Raw genomic sequence first — 19,136 nt, 5'->3', positions numbered from 1 at the left:
TGATCTGACTATACCGAAATACAACAGGACCGTTCAAACCGTTTTTTCCGTATAAAGGAAAGCGTCAAAGCGCCCATATACTCACATTATATCAGTGCTTACACGCGATTTTCTAGTTTTTCTAGCATTGGTGACTCTTTATACCTTCGATCTACGATGGTAGAATGTTGGTATCAGATTTTCCTGAGCTAAGTCATTATCGATTCATTCAATTGAGCACATGAAGGTTAATAAGTATATGATTAAGACACTGATTAACGAAACTAACGGTGATATCGCCTGCTTGTTCATAGAGCTTAACGTTTAGTTGAAATAGTGTTTTTTCTTACTGATGAAATCTGGCGAACCGTTCCCAAATGACCATCGAGTCTGATCGAGAACGTCTACTTTCTTGTAACACCCTATGTAGTATATAATATGAAGTAAATTGTAACCATATGATCACATCATCACCGTTCGTTTACACTTGCAATTTTTGCTGCGATTTTACAGTATGTGCGATTTTCTTCCTTTGATAGATGTAAATGAGTGAATTAGTCACTGATATTCAAATAAGAGTTCTTATATTTGACAGATTTGCTAAATCATTTATATGTCAATCAGTAAACTATTTGACAATTGTTCTTAAACAATTTTTTTTAACTTTTAATACCATATAGTACTCCATTGTTGTGGTTCACCCATTTATACGAAAAGTATCAAATATTTATTATAAATCATTGTAGTACATAATAATAGTAATCTTACCAATTTGTAAATATAATTACCAATTCTTAATCATATATATTTATATAGTCCACTCGATGTAAAATCAAGTTTTTTATGTTGTGTCTTAACAGCATACAAGTTGATTCTATTAAAAACACCTTAATTTATACATCAGAGCATTCGTAACTAATTACTGGTTAACATCAATGAAAAGAGGAAAATCGCACATAACATGTCATCGAAGCAGAAATGCCAGAAATCCAAGTGTAAACGGGCCTTTAAACTTTTGGGACAAAATTTGTGTCTATTTTGGGGTTGTCGCACCCCTGAACCCCTTGCGCTCCACTCTCGAGGCAACTACCTCCGGATATTGACTTCGCATTGAGACCAATCTGACAGTTCTGGTCGAAATCGACTGCCGTTTTTAAGACAATTTTAATATTTTCTCTTCTTTTGTTCCTGCTATTCGAGCTGATTGCGGACGAGAGCCATTCGATAGCCAAGTCGGTCCATGGGTTATAAAATTTTGACTGATATCAAATAGATTCATAACAGACGAAGACTAAGTAAAAATTGTTAAGGTAAACTATACATATAAAAATGCCGATATAACCAGGGAGCAGCGTGGCAGCGTCTTCAAACAACTTAGCATCAAATGTGGTATAACAACTGCCTAAAATAGACAAAACACTTCTCGATGTTTCGACCCGAGGGCCTTCGTCAAGAGAGGTAGTTACTCTCCTGACGAAGGCCCTCAGGTCGAAACGTCGAGAAGTATTTTGTCTATTTTAGGCAGTTGTTATACCACATTTGAAAAAAAAATGCCACTCTTTCCGCTTGGTTTCGATAATTAGCGGCTTACGGGTTGGTTATGTCGATTAAACATAATTTGCTTGAACATTAGTGACAATGCGGTAGATAAAAAGGATACATTTCTTTCTACAGAAGAAGGTAGTTTAAATACCGACGGAGCTTGAGTGAAACGACCTCTAGAAACCCCTAAACGAGTGTAATGGACTTTCAATTAAATAAATTCTTTTAGGCTCTCATGTCATTACATTAATTCTTCGATCACCGGGATTAACTTTTGGATGAGATAACAGCATTTCCCACTATTCGCGTAAAGAGAGTTACACTTAGTGGTTAAAATAATGAAACAGTGTTTGGAAGGATAGTAAGGTTGCTATATATTTATATAACTAACCATGCACCAATTAGTCCCACAAAGATGAAAAATGGACTTTGGGCAGCTAACAATCGGTTGCTATATTAGCCTACAACATTACCTGATGGATGAAAATATAAACTTGCTTTCGGAGAATAAACAGTCCCCATTCTCGATGGCATGAATAAGGCAGGAAGACAAACATCTAATCAAAGAAGAAGCATAAATTATGTTATAAAGAACATCAGTAAGTGCGGCTATATGTATCGATTAATCCATGCTCTGTATATTCGTATTAAAAAGAAATAAAGACACCCAACGAGAGTTGCCATTCCTGAAGATCGGTCAATTCTTAAAGACTGGTAGATATCTCACCATTTAAGTCCAATTCATCTTCTTCAACACTTAGTCGGTTTTGTGTTGCCATTTTAAGTTCATAGTTTTCCTGAACCTATTTATAGTGAAGAAGGACGGATCAATGGTGTCGTGATAGATAGATGTTACCAGATTACATTACTTATATGTTACCATCTTACATTCATATACAAACATTTTTACAGTCCAACACCAAAAGTCAAAGTACTGAGTACTGGGCTAGGACAGTTGAAATAGTAATTAGAAATCCAGACCTCTTTCTTTGTCTTTTCACTCAAATCCTGATGATGTTTAGCACTTGCTCTGGAAAATTGTTCTAGTCTATCAAAAAACTGTAAAAAGACGAGGAAATGGTGTCCTTATATGAAGAAAACGGATAGCAAGCAGATATATTCACTCACACTCATTGCATGTTTCATAGAAATTGTGTGTTAAAACGTTGAAAATCGAACTCTTATTCGAGTGGAATTCAGAATTCATGCACAGAGACAGTAAAATCAAATTAATTAATATTAAGATAGTATGGGAATGATAAGAATATTGCATGTTGACTATAGTTTTGATAAATGGCAATGGAAGAAACTAGGAGGAACTGTAGGAAGAATTGTGTTCTAGATTATAGTAAAATGATATGTGGGGTAAAAGTATAAGTGATACCATTACGTCGACATATAATGCAGTTACAACATATAATGCAGTTACATGGCAGTCAATATAATTCTTACATTTTCTGGAAGATTTTTACCCCATTCTGGTAAAACATGACCTGTTTTGATTTTCTTCATGCTCTTCGGTGATTTGGTAGTCCTGAAAGGAAAAAGGATAGAGCTGTGTAATTATTCTCCACCCTCAAACTTATATGATATTAGGGTAAGCGAAGAAAAGTATTTTAATTTTTTTTTATCGAAGCATAATCAGTATATGATCAAATGCATCATGCATTCTCAAGGTATGATCTACGCTCTGTTCTGTAAGATAGAACAATCTTCATGCATACTTGGTTTCGTCGTATGACGAACTATGGTAGTTATACGTAAACTATACTGCATGCTTCTCATATACATGTAATGTCTAATTAAAATCCACGCTTGTCCCCACACGCTCGACTGCACCGTTTAGCAGGTATATATATGAAGAGATTTTTTCAAAAGTATTTACCTGCCATCAGCTGTGCGAGGTCGTGGAGTGCTTTTACGGGAACACTGTATCGTAGAGGATAATGCACTTTGTGGTATGGGAGATGTACAAGCTGAAAGAATTTTAATTCTCGTATGTCAGTATAGTTGTCCACGAAAACACAAAATTATTACTGTGTTATGAAAACAGGTTTCTGTGGCTGATACAAAATCCTGCTGACTCCCTGTGAATCGTTAAAAGGGAAACCTAATAACTGTATATTACAGGAGAGATAGCGCTGAAAAGTTGTCTGAAAAGGAGGATTTTAGAGGGGGGGTGATGAGGCCTTACGGTATATTAATTTTGCACCATCACCGAGAGTTATAACAAGTTTAAGAGTTATCTGTAAAGATCCGCGCAACATGATAAACTAGTTTAATAATAGGCATACCGTTGAGAAATTTGGGTTCAGCTGAAGTAGTTGAGAATCCATCTGGAGATCCTCTCATTGAAATACGAGCTATCTCTTGCAATTGCAATCTGAAAAATGAATAACACGCCGAATTTTAACCAGCAATGGTTAAAACAATTACAATTTAGCTAAACTTGTTAGTGTAATGAATGTTAAAGAGATATAGCTAAAGCCAAAAGTAATTCGTCTCTGACGAGTCATTGATCTCTATGACTCGTTTGAGATCGATGCTTTAAATCGTTTTGGGATCGATTCATTTGAGATCAATATTCATGTTTGAGCAGCACCGTATAACTGTAAGCACTTAAAGTTGGGCAAAGACATACTCGTATTCATCTCTTAAATCTTGTATCTCTTCAATGTGTCTGCTTCTCATTTCTTCAAAATCGTCTTCGGTGTAGATCTTTTTCTCCTTATTTTGGACAACAAATTTATTTATTTATTCAGTAATTACTTTTAAGTAAAACATCATGCGAGAATAGGAAGGGCAAAAAAGCTAGGTAAGGTTGCTTTATCACGTGAAAGTTCGGAGGGTCGGTTGAAAGAAAAAATTAGTCAATGCAGCAAATTGAACGTATCATATAAATTATAACATTTCACCAAACCTCATCAGCATCCATTTCATTTATGCTTTCCTGAGTTTCCTCCTCTTTTCTATAAAATGGACAGGCAAAATATCACGTCAGTTATATAATCATAATATACTCATACATATGTAAGTATGATACATGAAATATATTCAAGGACATTCCCATGTACATATATTTTATGTACCAAATATTCCCTTTAGAATTCCATTTTAATCACTCTTGTATATTAACGCAATGCTTACATTGCATCATTACTCCCGCTACTATAATTTTAAGCCCACAAACCGTACGTAAAACTAGATTTTAGAGCATTACGGTCTGGCAGTGTAATCATCCGATTGTTTATATAATTTTAAACAAAAATAGCAAAAACGAAACACATAGGATAGAAAATAATCAAAATACCAATCTTACTTTTTGGCCGCCATTGCTTCATCAATTAATCTGTTAAAAAATACCGTCGAGTTGTTTATAAACATATATTTAAAACAACATATGCGCAAATAATTTCGATTCTTACTCTGTGATAGACAAGGTTTGTGATGTTGCATCAAATGATCGCAATCTTTAAAGAAAGTACAATAATGTTGAAGCCATGTCAAGCTAGAGGACATCGAAACTGGGAAACGGGGCGCCAAGGGCTGCTGTTTAAATTGTATTGTAATTTACTATTTGGTAAATCCGGTTTCATTGGATAACTCTGCAAAAAGTGTATAATGATAAGCTCGAAAGAAAGCAACACAAGTCTGCCGGAGGACCCCGGACATCTGACAGAGAGAAAACACGAGACAACCATAACAACCGCTTTTTTTGGCAATATATACGTCATGTAGCTGAGGAAACAGATCTTTCTATCCGTTCAATTCACAACAATAACAGATGAATCAGTGACATTTCAGTAAATAAACTGTTTCGAGCAAATTTGAACAATTCTATCAAAGCCGCCCAGTTAGCCAGCTCGTTAATTGTTCATATAAACATTCTGCATGATCCGAATTAGGTATGCCCGCGTTTAAAAACTCACCTTTCTTTCTTTGTCTTTCAGAACATAAAATAGAAAAGTGAAATGCTTAGGTAAAGCTGTTTAATTGGCAATAGATCAACATGCCAGCCACGTGCATCAATATTAAAATTGCATGAAAATGATACAGGAATGTTCATTCGCTCGTTTCAAATCCGCTAATGCGCATGAAGATCAGTATTAGTGCTTTACCTGGTAACAAATAACTGGAACATGACCGACAACGGAATTGAACAATGTTTCCTTGTCTGACACAAGAGACAACATTGGATATCTTTTAGGTGTTTCCTGTTCTGAGTCAATATCGCTTTGCTGAATAAATCGAAAGAAAATCTGTTTGTAAACCAGGCCACAACAACAAAGCTTTAAGCTATATGCATGGGAACGAGGTTTCCTTCACGTAAAAAAAACTGAAGTTTGTTTCAGCCGTCGTTCGTCAGTCGTATTGTTGGGAACTGTGTGTAGAACTGAATGTTTTTGTTCTTCATAGTGCCTGCCATTTAATTTTTGCAAGAATTTTCAAATTCTAAACTAATAGATTTCATTATAGATGTTCAATAATTAGGTATAATTTTACGTACCGAAATTTTAAGCTCATCATATCCCATAGTAGACATCGCAACTATTTGTCCTCCACCTTCGCCCTGAACTGCTATTCTAAGCTGAAGCGATTCAATGTTTGTGATACCCTGTCCTTGCACGTACACGTTATCTGGGGGTAAAGTGAATACGAATTCCTGATATCTATAAAAAAGTTGTAAAAAATTAATTATAGAACATTCTTCTCACAATATTCATATCACAAAGAGAAATAGTGTCAGGATTTTTAGCTCTTTACATCAATATATACCAGTAATTCAGGCCGAAATGCTGTACCTTATATATACTTGCTATATATTAAAATGTCGTCCAAATGCAGTGTGATTGCATGATGACATACAAAACCCTCACCTGTTATCTTCGGATGCAGTCGTTAAATTCTCATCGTTGTTGTAAACTCTGCTGTTAAATACTTGTTCACCAAGGCATATTGTGCATTTCGGTTCCGAAACTGGAAACAATTATAGCTCAATGTGTTATTACACACACACTGTCACAATAAAAACGACTCAAACATGACAAAGCGACAACAATAAAACAGTAAACATACAGAAAACAATAACAGTTTGGAACACATGCAAATTAACACTCGACGTGAAGTCATACCTAGCTTGCATTCAGGTTTGTATATTCGCACGTGCAAGAATCTAAAACGGAATAAAATAAGAATAAAATGGAATAAAATGAATTATATATAATGTAATCCTGGTGACTTGGTGGAGCATGTATGGCTCTAAATTTTACCCATGATTTACCCATACAAACCAATATTGCCAGTCGAAATGCCCTTCGTTTATCAAGGATGATCTATAGTATCAATTACCTTTCATAGTCAGTCTCTCCAGTCCCCACGTTTTTATCTTCCTTTGTACATGTTTTTGATTTGTTCTCCTCAGGTAACTCGTCGACAAATGAAACATTTTTCTGCCAAAACAATTACAATTGTATTAAAACGTTATCGTGACCTTTAAATTTAATGAAAATAAAAGTTGCAATTAGTCTTCGGGCACAGTCAACTGCGAGTTAATTATTTCCAGAGTTCGGGAAAAATTCGAAACGCGTACCTTGAGAAATCGTCGGTTGGCTGGGTTTCTTGAATTGGTAAGATTCCGTACGCCAGTTGGACTTTCGACTCTCGCGGGTCTAAACCTTCTGGAGAATTCGGGTGGACCTACAAAATGAAATTGATATTTATTAATCTATTGACCTTGCCTCAGGGAGGCTATGCACAACAGCGCTAGCCAATTACTGTGACCTCAAGTTTAATACACAATATAGCTACCAAGAGTAATAGAGAGAAATAAACATATAAACAAATATTAAGTACTGGAAATAACTGGTCAATGAGAACATGCTCGTATCTATACTCAGTTAGTAGTGACGACTTTTATTAGTGTACTGCACATCTGGCTCTAATCGCGCAGGCCTCTCGCCAAATGAACGTGAAGACACGCACCTGATTCCTTTTCAAATGGATACTTGGATTTAAATCTAATAAATTGATAAACAACATGTTCAGTGCATTGATCTGGTCCAAACCCATGCGGTGGACCAAATTTTCCGTACCTATAGTAAAAGCGATACGGTATTAAAATAAACAAACCTTGATGCAACCGGATCTGGCATCATTCCATGTTTACGATTGACTCTTTTCATTCCTAACAAAGTCTGAGCATCGTCTTCCGATGAAACTTCACTTTCTTCCCGGCTTTGCGGCAACTATATCAGTTTTGAAATATAAAATACACAAATTATACAAGATATGAAGCCATGAAGGCTCATGAAGCCTCAAAGAATGATCTAGTCCGAAGTCAACGATCTAACCACACTAAAGAACAAGCAGTTTTGCTTCGCTTTTTTGCAACAACATGAAGTACCTACCTCATGCAGGTCATCATTTGTTTTGCTACTTTCATCAAAATGTGCCTCGCGTCGTAATAAAGTTTGATGTCGCAAACTTCGCACATTTCGTCGATGATGACGTGGAATAATTGGTTCTTCTTTAGACTCTGTACATTTTTTAACGAAATGTCATTCACGCTGTCTACTGTCTACTGCATGTAATGTATTTTTGGGAGTTTTAAATACTTCTGAATCTATACGGTCATACATCGGATCACCACACGTACCATTCTGCACCCCATCAGTAGCCGAACTTGACGGATATGGTATGGAAAGAATTTCTCTAAAGAGCGTTTGAAAACTGGTCAATTTAAAGCAAAAGTCTATCATACATAAATTCACACTAACATGCGGTTAAACCGCTGTCAAATGTTCATTCCCATTACCCCGTTTTCGCTTTCTTTTTTAAAGATCCAATTAAAAACTTCCATCTGTGACCATGACTCTTGGCACTCTATAAAAGTATTTGAAAGAAGAACTGGGTAACATTATTGGATTGTAAAATAATATGCTCCAGCCTCGGTACATTCGATTCTGGACTCAATGGAGGATATACACAAAGTTTGTGAGGTATAGTTTCGGATTGGCCGTAAAGTGTGTTGTCAATGCGAGAGGGGCGGGGTATAGGGGGGAGGAAAAAATACACGAGGGAGTGGGCTCAGAAGGGAAATGATAGAAATTGCAATGATGAAACACGAACCATAACTTTTGAAAATACTTTCTCCCAATTCCTTATTCTCTTTTCTTTCTCGACTCTTTCAGACTGAACAAAGCAAAAAAATTAACATAATAAATACTTTACGTAGTTGCAAGTATACACAATAGCAAATACGGTTATTACTTACTATATAGTGCATGAAAATGCATGGTTGAATTAGAAATGTGATAAATAGATATAAAGTATATGACCCTACCGCAACACCAACTAGTTCAAGCTTCTTTAGGGCAATATCTAAACGTCTTTGCTTGCTAAAATTATATTATGAAAAAGGCGGGAATTAAATGACGATGTAATTGCAGCAAATCATAATTGGGACATCATAATTTGTGCATAGTTATAAGTGAGTTACAGTAGTCAAGCTTTTATTACACTCTGGTATGCTTTCGAGATGTGGGACTATTTAGATACGGGTCGCTGAAAGTTTAAAATAATTGATAGCATGCACACATCATGTGACGTTACACTTTTATACCGCTCACCCGCGTAGGTATCGGATTAGTCATCGGGAAGTTAGATTTTGATGGAGGGACGTACGAACTACTTGCCTTTCATAGTCATCGTGAATTTTCTGGAATATACTGCTCTTTGCTTCCCATTGTGCAGAATATAATCTCACAAGGCGTATTAGTTCACTCGTTGGAGCTCTCAGATCAGACGCACTAGTATGAAAACAAAATTCGTGTTTCAACAAGAGAATTAAATCTTTCCTTGGGAGAGGGGGAAGAAACAAACATTGCCCAGATGTTTCCTCGGAAATATGAGGGCATACTCCCTCAGAAAATGTTTTAGATTTGACCGGAGGGTTTTGAAAAGATCCCATCATCACGACTCATTGTAAGAAAGCATGCGTTTGATGTTATGCTGATGGGTGGAGCTTCCTCTAGCTCAATATATGGTCCGGATTCAACATCTACAGTACCTTCTGTAGAGCTTGGAACATGTTAATGTGAGGTTGATCAAAAGATTTGATGGCAACGAATGCTAGAAGCGGAAAGAAACAAAACTTTGTAATCGTCGTACCTTTTGCAACACCTAGTGCACCTATACAATGACCGTGCAATAAAATATCGATAGTAAAATTAAATAATGCATAAAGAAAATCGTAGCAAACCTTTAGTAATTCGTCTTTTATTGTAAGCAACTAAATCAGTGAAATTAATACTATGTATGAACGAGAAAATCGTAAACGCCAAGCTAAAATAAGTCTTCAGTTTTTCAACTGTGTTTGTCTTTTTACGTACCTCGGTTAAATAGAGGTCGAACGTTGAATGAGCAGTTTGTACGCCTTCACAGAGAGTGTTAAACTTATCTTTTTCATTTTCAGAATTTAATCCAGGCGTCTAAAAGGAAATAATTTAAAATTTGTCTTTGCCTTGCTGAATTTCTTACGAATTTGGGTTTTTCCAAATTTGACCGGCTTCACAGGAAAGTGATCACAAATCGAATCTTCTTCAGTTGTTTTGGCATGCAATGAAAGCCAATGTGTTCCAAATATATTTCGTAGGGAATGGCCCGTTCGTTTGTAGGTGGCTAAACGTTTTATTTCAGACTGATTTCTGTTTATTCAATTGTTTTCAAAATTCTGATGAAAACGGAACTTTCCAACAAATTATTGATTTTAACAAAGGTGATTGCCCCCACTCCCCCAAATCTCACTGGAATTTCTCCAACCTGTGATACAGGACTACTGATTCACATTATCCCCAGAATTTCTATAGTGCCCACAGGATTCACAACGCAACTGAGACTCAATTAGTACAGTAAGTTTCCCAATATATTAATATCTAATAATCACTAATCAACAACCTAATATGATTGGAAAGGTTAAAATGGAAGTAAGGGAGTGTTCCCAGCAATCTTGCATGGCTAGTGATGGCCTAAATAAAAGGCTTTTTTAACTAACTTACCTCATTAACCACAACTTCTTGTGGTCCTTCCTTTTGGAAATTGGTTAAACTTTCTGCAGAACCTTCTAAGACATCTACTGTTTGAAAGCCAGAAGCAAAAAGTAATGATTACTGATATAAAAAATGCCTCCAATCCAAATACATGAAATACATGTGGATTCTTATTGTAGCTGTTCTGTGAGAGAAGTGTTAGGATTGTGTTCCACTTTAACCGTATTATTGGCGACATGACGTAGCAGTGCATGCTCATATATTCTTCAATCTTTCCTGGGCACTTGGATAGAACTAATTATGACTTTCAGACTTTGAAACAAAGGAATATGCTACAGTTTGCTATATGATGGAAAAAAGGCCTTAGGCTCAAAATTATGGTTCCATAGAGACTCAACTGTATCAGCTCAATTGTATTAGACAACTAGCTGTATCACCTGGGCCTTGATCCAGCTAGGTTACTGCCTTCAAACCAGTTTAGTGTTCCTATGTGAAAATCCAGTTTAGTCAACCCAAAACACATCGGAAGCGCTGTTCACACTAACCTGGGCTTAAGCATGTTTTACTTGAATAAACTGACCCAAGCTTGATTCAACCCAGTTTACTTCATGCTGTGTAAACTGAGGGTAACAACAGACAACACTGTTTATACCCGACGTGACATCAGCTTGGGCTAGGGGATATTTTAATTGCTGATCTGCGAATATCATACGAATATTTCGATTTCTCTAAGTTTATCGAACGAAGCATATATTTGATGGATAATAAGTCTTGTCTCATCAATGTACAATCAAAAGAATCAGTGCACGGTAGTTAAATACTAAGTCTGAACCAACTTACCACTCTGTGATCGCTTGAGATCTGTAGTTTGAGACACGGGCCGATCTTTTTCAACCATAATAAACAATTATAGCATAGTTAACACTTCATGATACAGAGAAGTAATCCAAACTTGAGCTTTTGAGCACAAAATCGTTTGATACAAATGGCAAAACGGTTCAAAACAATCACACTTAGACTTTGTTACCAACGCAACAGGATAATTGGTGATTGTTACATTCATAACTTATTAACTTTCTCTGCCAGTTAATATAAACATAAACCCGGGGTTTGTCCTAAGTACCCTGGTGTACCGAATGAGGATTCGAAAGCTCCAACGATATGCCATTATGTTGTAGATTGGGGTAGAAAAGAGGGATAAAACACACCTGCCCGTATATAGCTTCATTTACAGTACACTATGCTGAACTCATTGACATTGGCACAACACAATCTGGTAACCAGGAGCCGGTTGTTCAAAAGAAGGTTAGCCTGGGTTAACTCAAATTTTTACATCGGTTTTTTTAATCGCTCGGTTAAACATGTTTTCCCATAAATATTTTGTGGATAAATAGAAGTCTTACTTTGCAAAGTCTTTAACCGAGGGTTAGCGTTAAACTAGCTATGAACAACCGGCCCCAGAGTCGCTACCCTTCAGAGGAAGGACGCCGCACCCAATTCTACCCCTTCTCAGACAACAAAGACAAAGGCTGAGCAGATCCGCTATTCAGAATAGACAATGTCACAATAAAAACTGCCAAGTTGAGCGTTTCGAAAACTTTGAAAGAACCATTTGCTTAATTAATATACACTGTACTTGATATTTTTTTCTCTGTGATGTACTTCGATACTGATGACTAAATTTACTTGTGAGTTTCGAATCAACGAAAAACCGCGACCACGACACACTATATAGTTACTGTAATTGTTGGTGAAAATGTTTCTGTACTTTATGACGAAGAACAACTTCTTTGCAGTATTTACATTACAATACAGCACCTCAGCATAACGTTCATGATCTTTCCATTTTTATACCTTTCATTTAGCAAGAATACAACGCAAAAGACTAACTACAGTTAATGCAGTTGGCCGATGGACATCGCGTATTTGAAAGTCAATCACAAAACACAACTAATTAGAGTGGCAACCTCATACGACCAGACCCAGGGGATAAAGGATACCATATTTGTACTCTAAAGGTGTTGCCCTGGAAGAAGAGAAGTGAACCAACCGATATGACAATCCTACACTAGGTAGTAGCCTATGTTAACTATAACCGCTTGCACCTTTGCAATAATTGCGTTTTTCGGTTTGAAAAAAAATCTCGTTTCCATGCGAATCATTAGCTAATCCCCTCGCATCTTTTATAAGCACGTGGTCTACATGGTCAAAGTTTCCGCGATCAAAGTTGAAATTTTCCATTGGTTAACCTAAAGTTTTGGGGTATTTGTAACCACTATTAGAGGGTCAGTGTTTCCACTCTTTTAGTTCCCTTATATATATTTTCAGCAAATTATTCAAAAGCATAGGAATTACTACAAGTTAGAAAAATACAGCAGTAATCACCATAACTTTGACAATGTAAGCCGGTGTAGCTATTAAAGTCGATGTTTCTAGGCCAAAAAGTCCAATGCTTAATGTGAACTAAAGTTTACCGAACATAACACAAATTACCAAACGTGATAAATTATGTGTCGTCTTCAGTGTGGCAACCCCTTTTTGTGGTCAAGTAACGTCGCTGGCGCATCTTCCGAGAAGTTCATAGTCGTATACTGTTATTTCCTTTATTTCCCTTGTCATTTTCAATATCAATATCAATTCGGAATTCGTGATGGCGTCACCATCCCAGAGAGTAATTTGAGCAAAAAATGGAAATGATTACTGCAGTACCAAACCGACCTAAACAAAACAACCGCAGACGATTCGTCAGGAAATGTTGCTTAGGGTAAGGACGAGGATGGAACTCGTACAGCATTACAAACCTTTTCGCATTCCATGTAAGGGCATTTCCAGTTATAGAGATAATACTGCAAATTCCCATCTCCAATTCCAAACTTTAGTTTTTCGAGGATTTCTTTATTGTCCATGAGATCTAGTGCATTGAAGACGTCGAATCCGGACTGAAACATATTTGAAACATGTCAGCTAGGAAAAATACGTCGTCGATATATTCCAAACGACTCTGGGTAAGAGGGTGCGAAATAGGAATATATGAAATGACCAATCAGAAGCATGCTTGTAAAGCATAACCTTTCATAAAGGCTTTTACTGATGGTTATTCGCCAAGATATACAGCATGGTCAAGAATGAAAGAGAACATATTCAGAACTATGTACGCACAAAAAATCGATATCTGTTTGTTAATAACTTAATAGCATTATTTTAACAACTTACCTTTTTAGCTAAAATCAACGCATGTTGCATTAAATCAAACAACGGAGTCGCGGTACTAACATTATAAAAGGAGTAAGCTGCCTTCAGCTCCTTGTGGAGAGGATGGTTCATTATCGTTGACGGAAGAGTGTAGTAGCTGATTAGATCCGTGATCTTTCCATCTTTGTCCTAAATTTAATAAAAATTAAATGCATATAGCAACATAGTATCACTTAAATGATCGAAATACCTATCGATGGAAAACTCTTTTATAAAAATGATAAAATATTGGTAAAATTTCAGGATACGTTAGCAACAGTGATAATTCCATCAAAGTCCTGCTCATTTTTGTTCTTGAGAGAATACCATTCAGGAAAATGATATTAATCACTTTGTCACATAAACATGTCCGATTAAAGATGTCACAAAAAATTTGATTGGCTCGACAACAACTTGCATTATTTCTAGGCCAATCAAATTTCTGGTAACATCTTGCATTACATCATTTATAACGGTAAAAGAATACTAACCGTAACCACGTAACAGTCCATCACACCTTCGATCGGCGTAAACCAGTGCGCAAATTCGTCCTACAATTAGAACGAGTAAAATATTGCAGCAAAAATGATGCAAAATTTACATACACTTTCATTCTGAATCTTGATCGTGCAAAACTCAATGTGTGAATGAAGTTCGCACATAAATTTATGCAGTTACGTAGAATATCGGTTACCTAAATGCCTCTACGGTAAGATTTACTTACTTACCTTTGTTAAAACTGGCGCCAAAGAAAATTTCGAAAGATACTACACAAAAACGTAAAAGAAAGGCTTTGGATATAGCTACCAAAAATTTCAAAGGTAAAAAAATCATATTGTGTGTTAAAGCTCAGGTGCATTGCTCGAATGATGGGACTGCGTCCGTGCGTAAATGAAAACAATGTGACCATTGAAAGATCCACTTATTACAAGACTAGGACCAGCAACTAGCTAAATTAAGGCTGCTAATTTTTACTAAGGTCAAGCATTTTCAGCTTATCAATTAAGCTTATCACCAAACTAAAACTCTACACTGTCGCTACGTAGGTCAGCAATGACGGTCCTAGGCTTGAGGGAGTGAGCGGAAAATCCATTCCTGATTATTTCAGTCATAAGCAAAATGTGTTCACACACACCTCCTTCACTATTGTATATGCATCATCTATATCCGTTGGTTCAAGAGGACGAAGATTTTCTATAGTGATCTCCTGAGAATGGAAGATATTGTTAGAAAATATAGAAGAAATTGGATCGTGCAGAAATCGCTTGAAGTATAGACTCTTTCCTGACTTACGTCTGGTAACTTGTACAGCTTTATCGATCTTGACATGGTCATATTTCTACTGAGGTTGGAAAATTTGCACTCGACGAGCTTCTTTGGGTTTAGAGATCTGTGCCAATACCTATTATTCAAGATAATATAGGAACGATATTTAGGGATTGTTGCATGCTTCTTTGGGGGTGCTAGAGACAACAGATTTTATTCGACTTTAGATTATTTTTATCTTTAAACTTCTACATAATTTTCGTATCTCAAGGATTAGATAAAATGTCTCTCCCGTGAAGTCCCTGATCATGTACATATTAATGCATTGTTTGATGCATTCTTATAAAAATATCTGTTATTATTAGTAGTACAGAATCATGTAACCAAACCTGCAAGTAGCGACTGGTTTTGGTAGAACAACACCAGCAGTATAAACAGCTTGAAAGATTCCTTCCAAGTTGACTCTTCTCGTGATTTCACGGATGAGCACTGGGGCGACACGTTTCTCGCGCAGTTTCTTGTGAACACAGAGGAAATTGATCTCGACTACCCTCTTTACTCTACAAAATATAGCCGACGAAAATTCACTGAAATGAAATATCCCTGTACGCTTGCAAGGTTAACAGAAGATTTAACGAGAACTTAATATGTCTACTAAACGCAAATACAGCAAAATACAAACAAAAAAATCCAATGTTAAGTTAGTTAGATGGCTCAGTGTTCTCAAATGATTACTTACGTGTCATAAATTTTAATCGTTGCAGGCACGGCGCTGATAAATCCCACTAATTTCTTGTTGCTTGATACTCTAACGCCACAATGCCATTGCTTTTTCCATTCAGGAGGTTTTAAAGCCCTATGTAAAATCGAGATATATTCTCCAATAAACACTAATGTTACAATAAATACACATCCCATGAACATTTTATTCTTGAGAAGAATGTGATCAAGCTTGTAAAGCATATATATTCTCCAATAAATACTAATGTTACAATAAATACACATCCCATGAACATTTTATTCTTGAGAAGATGAACGAAATGCGAGTTGAATACAGATGGGCAAATTATCAATATTACTCCATTTGTTAAGATCTCTTTTTCACCATCCAGGTAACCAATCAGTCAGGCAAAACTTCTGTCAGAACTAACATTGATTGAATATTTATGAACCTTACCATTTTAGGAATTCAGGTGAATAATCAAACCTAAACATGTTATCATCATCTTCCACATAGTTTTCATTCAATAGCACGTACAACTCTCTTAGCTATTAACATAAAACATGCAAAGATGGTGAGTGGATCTCATATGCCCAAGGTTGAAAAGAAGGAACTTCGGTATCCTAGTAATTAAACTCTATTTAATACTAGTTTTGCAAGTAATGTAGTCCATAACTATGTGTAGTCGAGATCACAAAGCAAGATAATACCTACTTCACAGAAGCAAAAAAATTTTGCTCAGCCCAGTAGTCACTCAATCAATTGGACACAAGAATCATGTTTACCTGGACTGGTTGTTCAATATTTAGAGTGTCCCATTCAAATCCACTTGGTAGTGAGTATTCTTCCTGCCTGATCTCTTCAATAGCCTTGTCAGGTTCCACAGGTTCATTTGCCAAACAAACATCAGCTAAAAAGGTGAATCAAGAAGTATGGTTGGTTGAGGGGAGTGAAATAAAATTTGGCGTTTATATTTAGGCAGAAATGTCAGAAAATTTCTAAATCTTCAAGCAATCCAAACAAAATCCGACAAGCAATCCGAACAAAATTTTATGAACAAACTTAAATTGAGTAGAATGAGCCAGGCAAGAAGAGGTAGCCTCACAAAACTCATATATGAAGTTGCATATCTTTCACAGTCTTTCCAGAAACCTTTTCTAGTTCATTGGATGTTTCATTTCTTTTCAATGAATGGCCATGTAAAGATATAAACAAAAACACTCCATCAGTCTAATATTATAAATATGCATGGTTATAATATTACATACTAGTGGTAACAATGGCAGGCAGACAAACTTAAAAAAACTGAAAATAGACAACTGCTTTCTTGATATTCATGATAAAACCAGGTCAATGTAGAAACAAGGTCAGTAATATTTCTGAATTGCCAATACACAATTCAGAAATTTCAAGTCTTCATCTTGAATATCAAGAAAACAGGATGTTTACTGTATGTTTGGAATTTGGATTGATATCAGTAATGTTTCCCAAAAAACTGCTCCTTAAAACTTTTTCAAAAAATTGAGATTTTTCTTGGAAACAACTTAGTAGATTTTAGATAGAGGACTTTTAAATTGCAATTAGATTTATAATTTATCAATTTAGTGTTTAATTGTTACCAGAAACAACAAACAGGAAGACAGGAAGGATGCTTTCACAGGAAATGAAATATAAATAAGAAAATAAAACTGAATTGCTGTTACTATATATGGCTTTATGCAAAATAAACAAAATGACTGACAATATCCTGCTTAAGATGAATGAAATTGTCTGCTGTTAGAGTAAAATATTATTAAAGTAGGTCCAAGTATTGATTAAGTGGAACAGCAGAAAAACTGCTTTTGCTGGTGGTTATGTTTGAGGTTGCAAATCTACTTTCATCCTTTTTTAGAAAGCATGTTTTTTCCAAGACTATCTTTATGCTCTTCCAGCTATTAATGTTAATCCAGTCATGTCCAATTTTCTAAATCTGCCAGGTAATACTGATAGCCAGTTGCCATGACAGTTCTAGTCAGTTCTGGGTTACAACTTAAACATTTTATGCAACCCAAGACTGGAGAAGATATACTATATACTATTGTCAGAAAATATCTTTAAGCGCAATTGCCACACAATGCAAAGAGCATGAAAAATATTTTGAAGATTACAAATTTCATAAAAGTGAAAAAAAAACATTAAAAGGAAGGTTGTCAAAAGGTTTTTTAAATTATTATATCACTAACATTGCACAATTTTTAAATGAGCTCAAATTAGTCTAAGTAATTAAAAATGTCACTTTTTGATATAATATTTGTAAGTAATATTACTTGTTTAATCTAGATTACAAAACTTGATTTAAACGATGTGCTAATATTGCAGGTATAGGATTACTCAAAACTTTGTCAAAATGCAACAGAACAATTGCAAAAAGTACCTCTGTGCAGGACTTTGTTTTTGCAATGCTTTTATGTCAAAACGTACAAATATGAATAGTACAAGTTCAGGCGTGAAATCGCATCAATAAATGTCCAAAAGAAAACAGATTAAAGAATGTAACTAGTTTCAATATCCAACATATCTTATAAGAGCAATCTATTAAATCTCATGACCCTGCATACTACAAATGCACGAGGTAGATTAGTTATAAACGTAGATCAGTAATCATAGTAAAAGAGAGCTAATTACAAGAATCAGGAATTGCAACGAAAACATGAAAACAAAACACACCTATATTATCATGCTGGACCAAACTATAAAGTAATTCGATAAAAGTACTCACTTAATTTTGGTACAGGCTGGGTATCCCAAAATTCGTATTTCTTCTCAAATACATTTCCTTTTGTCTTCCCTTTTCCCATTGCGTCGTTAAATCGTATCTTTCCCATTGCCTTTTGTAGTTGTGCTAATGCCTGTGGGCTTGGTACAAGTGTCGTTCCTTCGTCTTTCTTCTTGCCCTTTTTCTTTTTCTTCTTCTTTTTGCTGCCCGCAGTTGTGTCAGGCTTAGCTTCAGCAGACTCGAGAAATCCATTTGTGACGGGAGTATCTTCTTTTTCTGAACTTTCTCCGCCGCTTTCAACTTTTTCTTCGTCCGCCATTTTGATTTCAATGTTGACCAGCCCTCGAAGCGCTTTACGCAGAAAAACGTCATGTATGCAAATTTGGTGAAATTGAAAATAAATTTGTGCATGGTGGGCGGACAGGTTAGAATTTGGGACGGGCAGCGTGTGTGATGGGGGCATGGAGTTTCAAATGCAGCATTTTTGCGGTTTCTTGGCTAATTATCAGACCTCTTCATTAATAACTATGTTCGTGGTACTACATTTTAAGATCAATGTGTTTGGCTACTTTTGGCAGGAGTGTTCGTTTTAAGG

The 19,136-nt window shown here is 35.9% G+C and overlaps 2 protein-coding genes across 6 annotated transcripts; both read right to left on the bottom strand.

Annotated features, from left to right (window-relative positions):
* LOC114517064 lies at nucleotides 1–11,877 on the bottom strand. Of its 5 annotated transcripts, XR_003686363.1 has the most exons (34): nucleotides 11,409–11,876; nucleotides 10,578–10,654; nucleotides 9,912–10,010; nucleotides 9,782–9,811; nucleotides 9,590–9,651; nucleotides 9,216–9,329; nucleotides 8,864–8,918; nucleotides 8,650–8,712; nucleotides 8,336–8,403; nucleotides 8,177–8,232; nucleotides 7,929–8,056; nucleotides 7,651–7,766; nucleotides 7,504–7,538; nucleotides 7,112–7,218; nucleotides 6,871–6,971; nucleotides 6,654–6,694; nucleotides 6,399–6,498; nucleotides 6,029–6,191; nucleotides 5,640–5,759; nucleotides 5,451–5,464; nucleotides 4,947–4,991; nucleotides 4,841–4,870; nucleotides 4,442–4,490; nucleotides 4,163–4,248; nucleotides 3,816–3,904; nucleotides 3,407–3,497; nucleotides 2,974–3,055; nucleotides 2,503–2,580; nucleotides 2,249–2,324; nucleotides 1,995–2,078; nucleotides 1,640–1,707; nucleotides 1,070–1,270; nucleotides 330–401; nucleotides 1–151 (listed from the first exon to the last, which is right to left on the bottom strand). XR_003686363.1 is itself a non-coding variant. In XM_028536925.1 (32 exons), the coding sequence occupies exons 1-32, from the start codon at nucleotides 11,464–11,466 to the stop codon at nucleotides 1,133–1,135; spliced, it is 2,520 nt and encodes an 839-aa protein (XP_028392726.1). In that variant the 5' UTR covers nucleotides 11,467–11,877; the 3' UTR covers nucleotides 1–1,132. The 5 variants fall into 5 exon arrangements, 2 of the variants coding, with proteins under 2 accessions (XP_028392726.1, XP_028392547.1); XR_003686358.1 differs by having other exon boundaries at nucleotides 330–1,270; XR_003686360.1 differs by having other exon boundaries at nucleotides 1–401.
* A 283-nt stretch (nucleotides 11,878–12,160) lies between these two features.
* LOC114517023 (glycylpeptide N-tetradecanoyltransferase 2-like) lies at nucleotides 12,161–18,987 on the bottom strand. Its single transcript, XM_028536667.1, has 12 exons — nucleotides 18,545–18,987; nucleotides 16,572–16,696; nucleotides 16,243–16,334; nucleotides 15,805–15,921; nucleotides 15,455–15,625; nucleotides 15,093–15,201; nucleotides 14,935–15,006; nucleotides 14,528–14,566; nucleotides 14,291–14,350; nucleotides 13,782–13,949; nucleotides 13,370–13,507; nucleotides 12,161–13,286 (listed from the first exon to the last, which is right to left on the bottom strand). The coding sequence occupies exons 1-12, from the start codon at nucleotides 18,858–18,860 to the stop codon at nucleotides 13,266–13,268; spliced, it is 1,428 nt and encodes a 475-aa protein (XP_028392468.1). The 5' UTR covers nucleotides 18,861–18,987; the 3' UTR covers nucleotides 12,161–13,265.
* Between the last annotated feature and the right edge of the window lie 149 nt (nucleotides 18,988–19,136).

Source organism: Dendronephthya gigantea, unplaced genomic scaffold (assembly GCF_004324835.1).
Source record: "Dendronephthya gigantea isolate DGI-Jeju-01 unplaced genomic scaffold, DenGig_1.0 000000F, whole genome shotgun sequence".
Taxonomy (NCBI): domain Eukaryota; kingdom Metazoa; phylum Cnidaria; class Anthozoa; order Malacalcyonacea; family Nephtheidae; genus Dendronephthya; species Dendronephthya gigantea.
This window is presented reverse-complemented; position numbering and strand designations above follow the sequence as displayed.

Bases quoted from the DNA above. Each gene is read 5' to 3' on its own strand.
- LOC114517064 (XM_028536746.1), bottom strand. From the start codon at position 11,466: ATGGTTGAAAAAGATCGGCCCGTGTCTCAAACTACAGATCTCAAGCGA. The intron at 10,655-11,408 runs GTAAGTTGGTTC...GCTTTCAAACAG, and splicing joins TCTCAAGCGATCACAGAGTG to TAGATGTCTTAGAAGGTTCT. The intron at 7,219-7,503 runs GTGCGTGTCTTC...TTCATTTTGTAG, and splicing joins TCCATTTGAAAAGGAATCAG to GTCCACCCGAATTCTCCAGA.
- LOC114517023 (XM_028536667.1), bottom strand. From the start codon at position 18,860: ATGGCGGACGAAGAAAAAGTTGAAAGCGGCGGAGAAAGTTCAGAAAAA. The intron at 15,007-15,092 runs GTAAGTCAGGAA...TTCCATTCTCAG, and splicing joins AGCTGTACAAGTTACCAGAC to GAGATCACTATAGAAAATCT. The intron at 14,351-14,527 runs GTAAGTAAGTAA...TTCTAATTGTAG, and splicing joins TGGCGCCAGTTTTAACAAAG to GACGAATTTGCGCACTGGTT.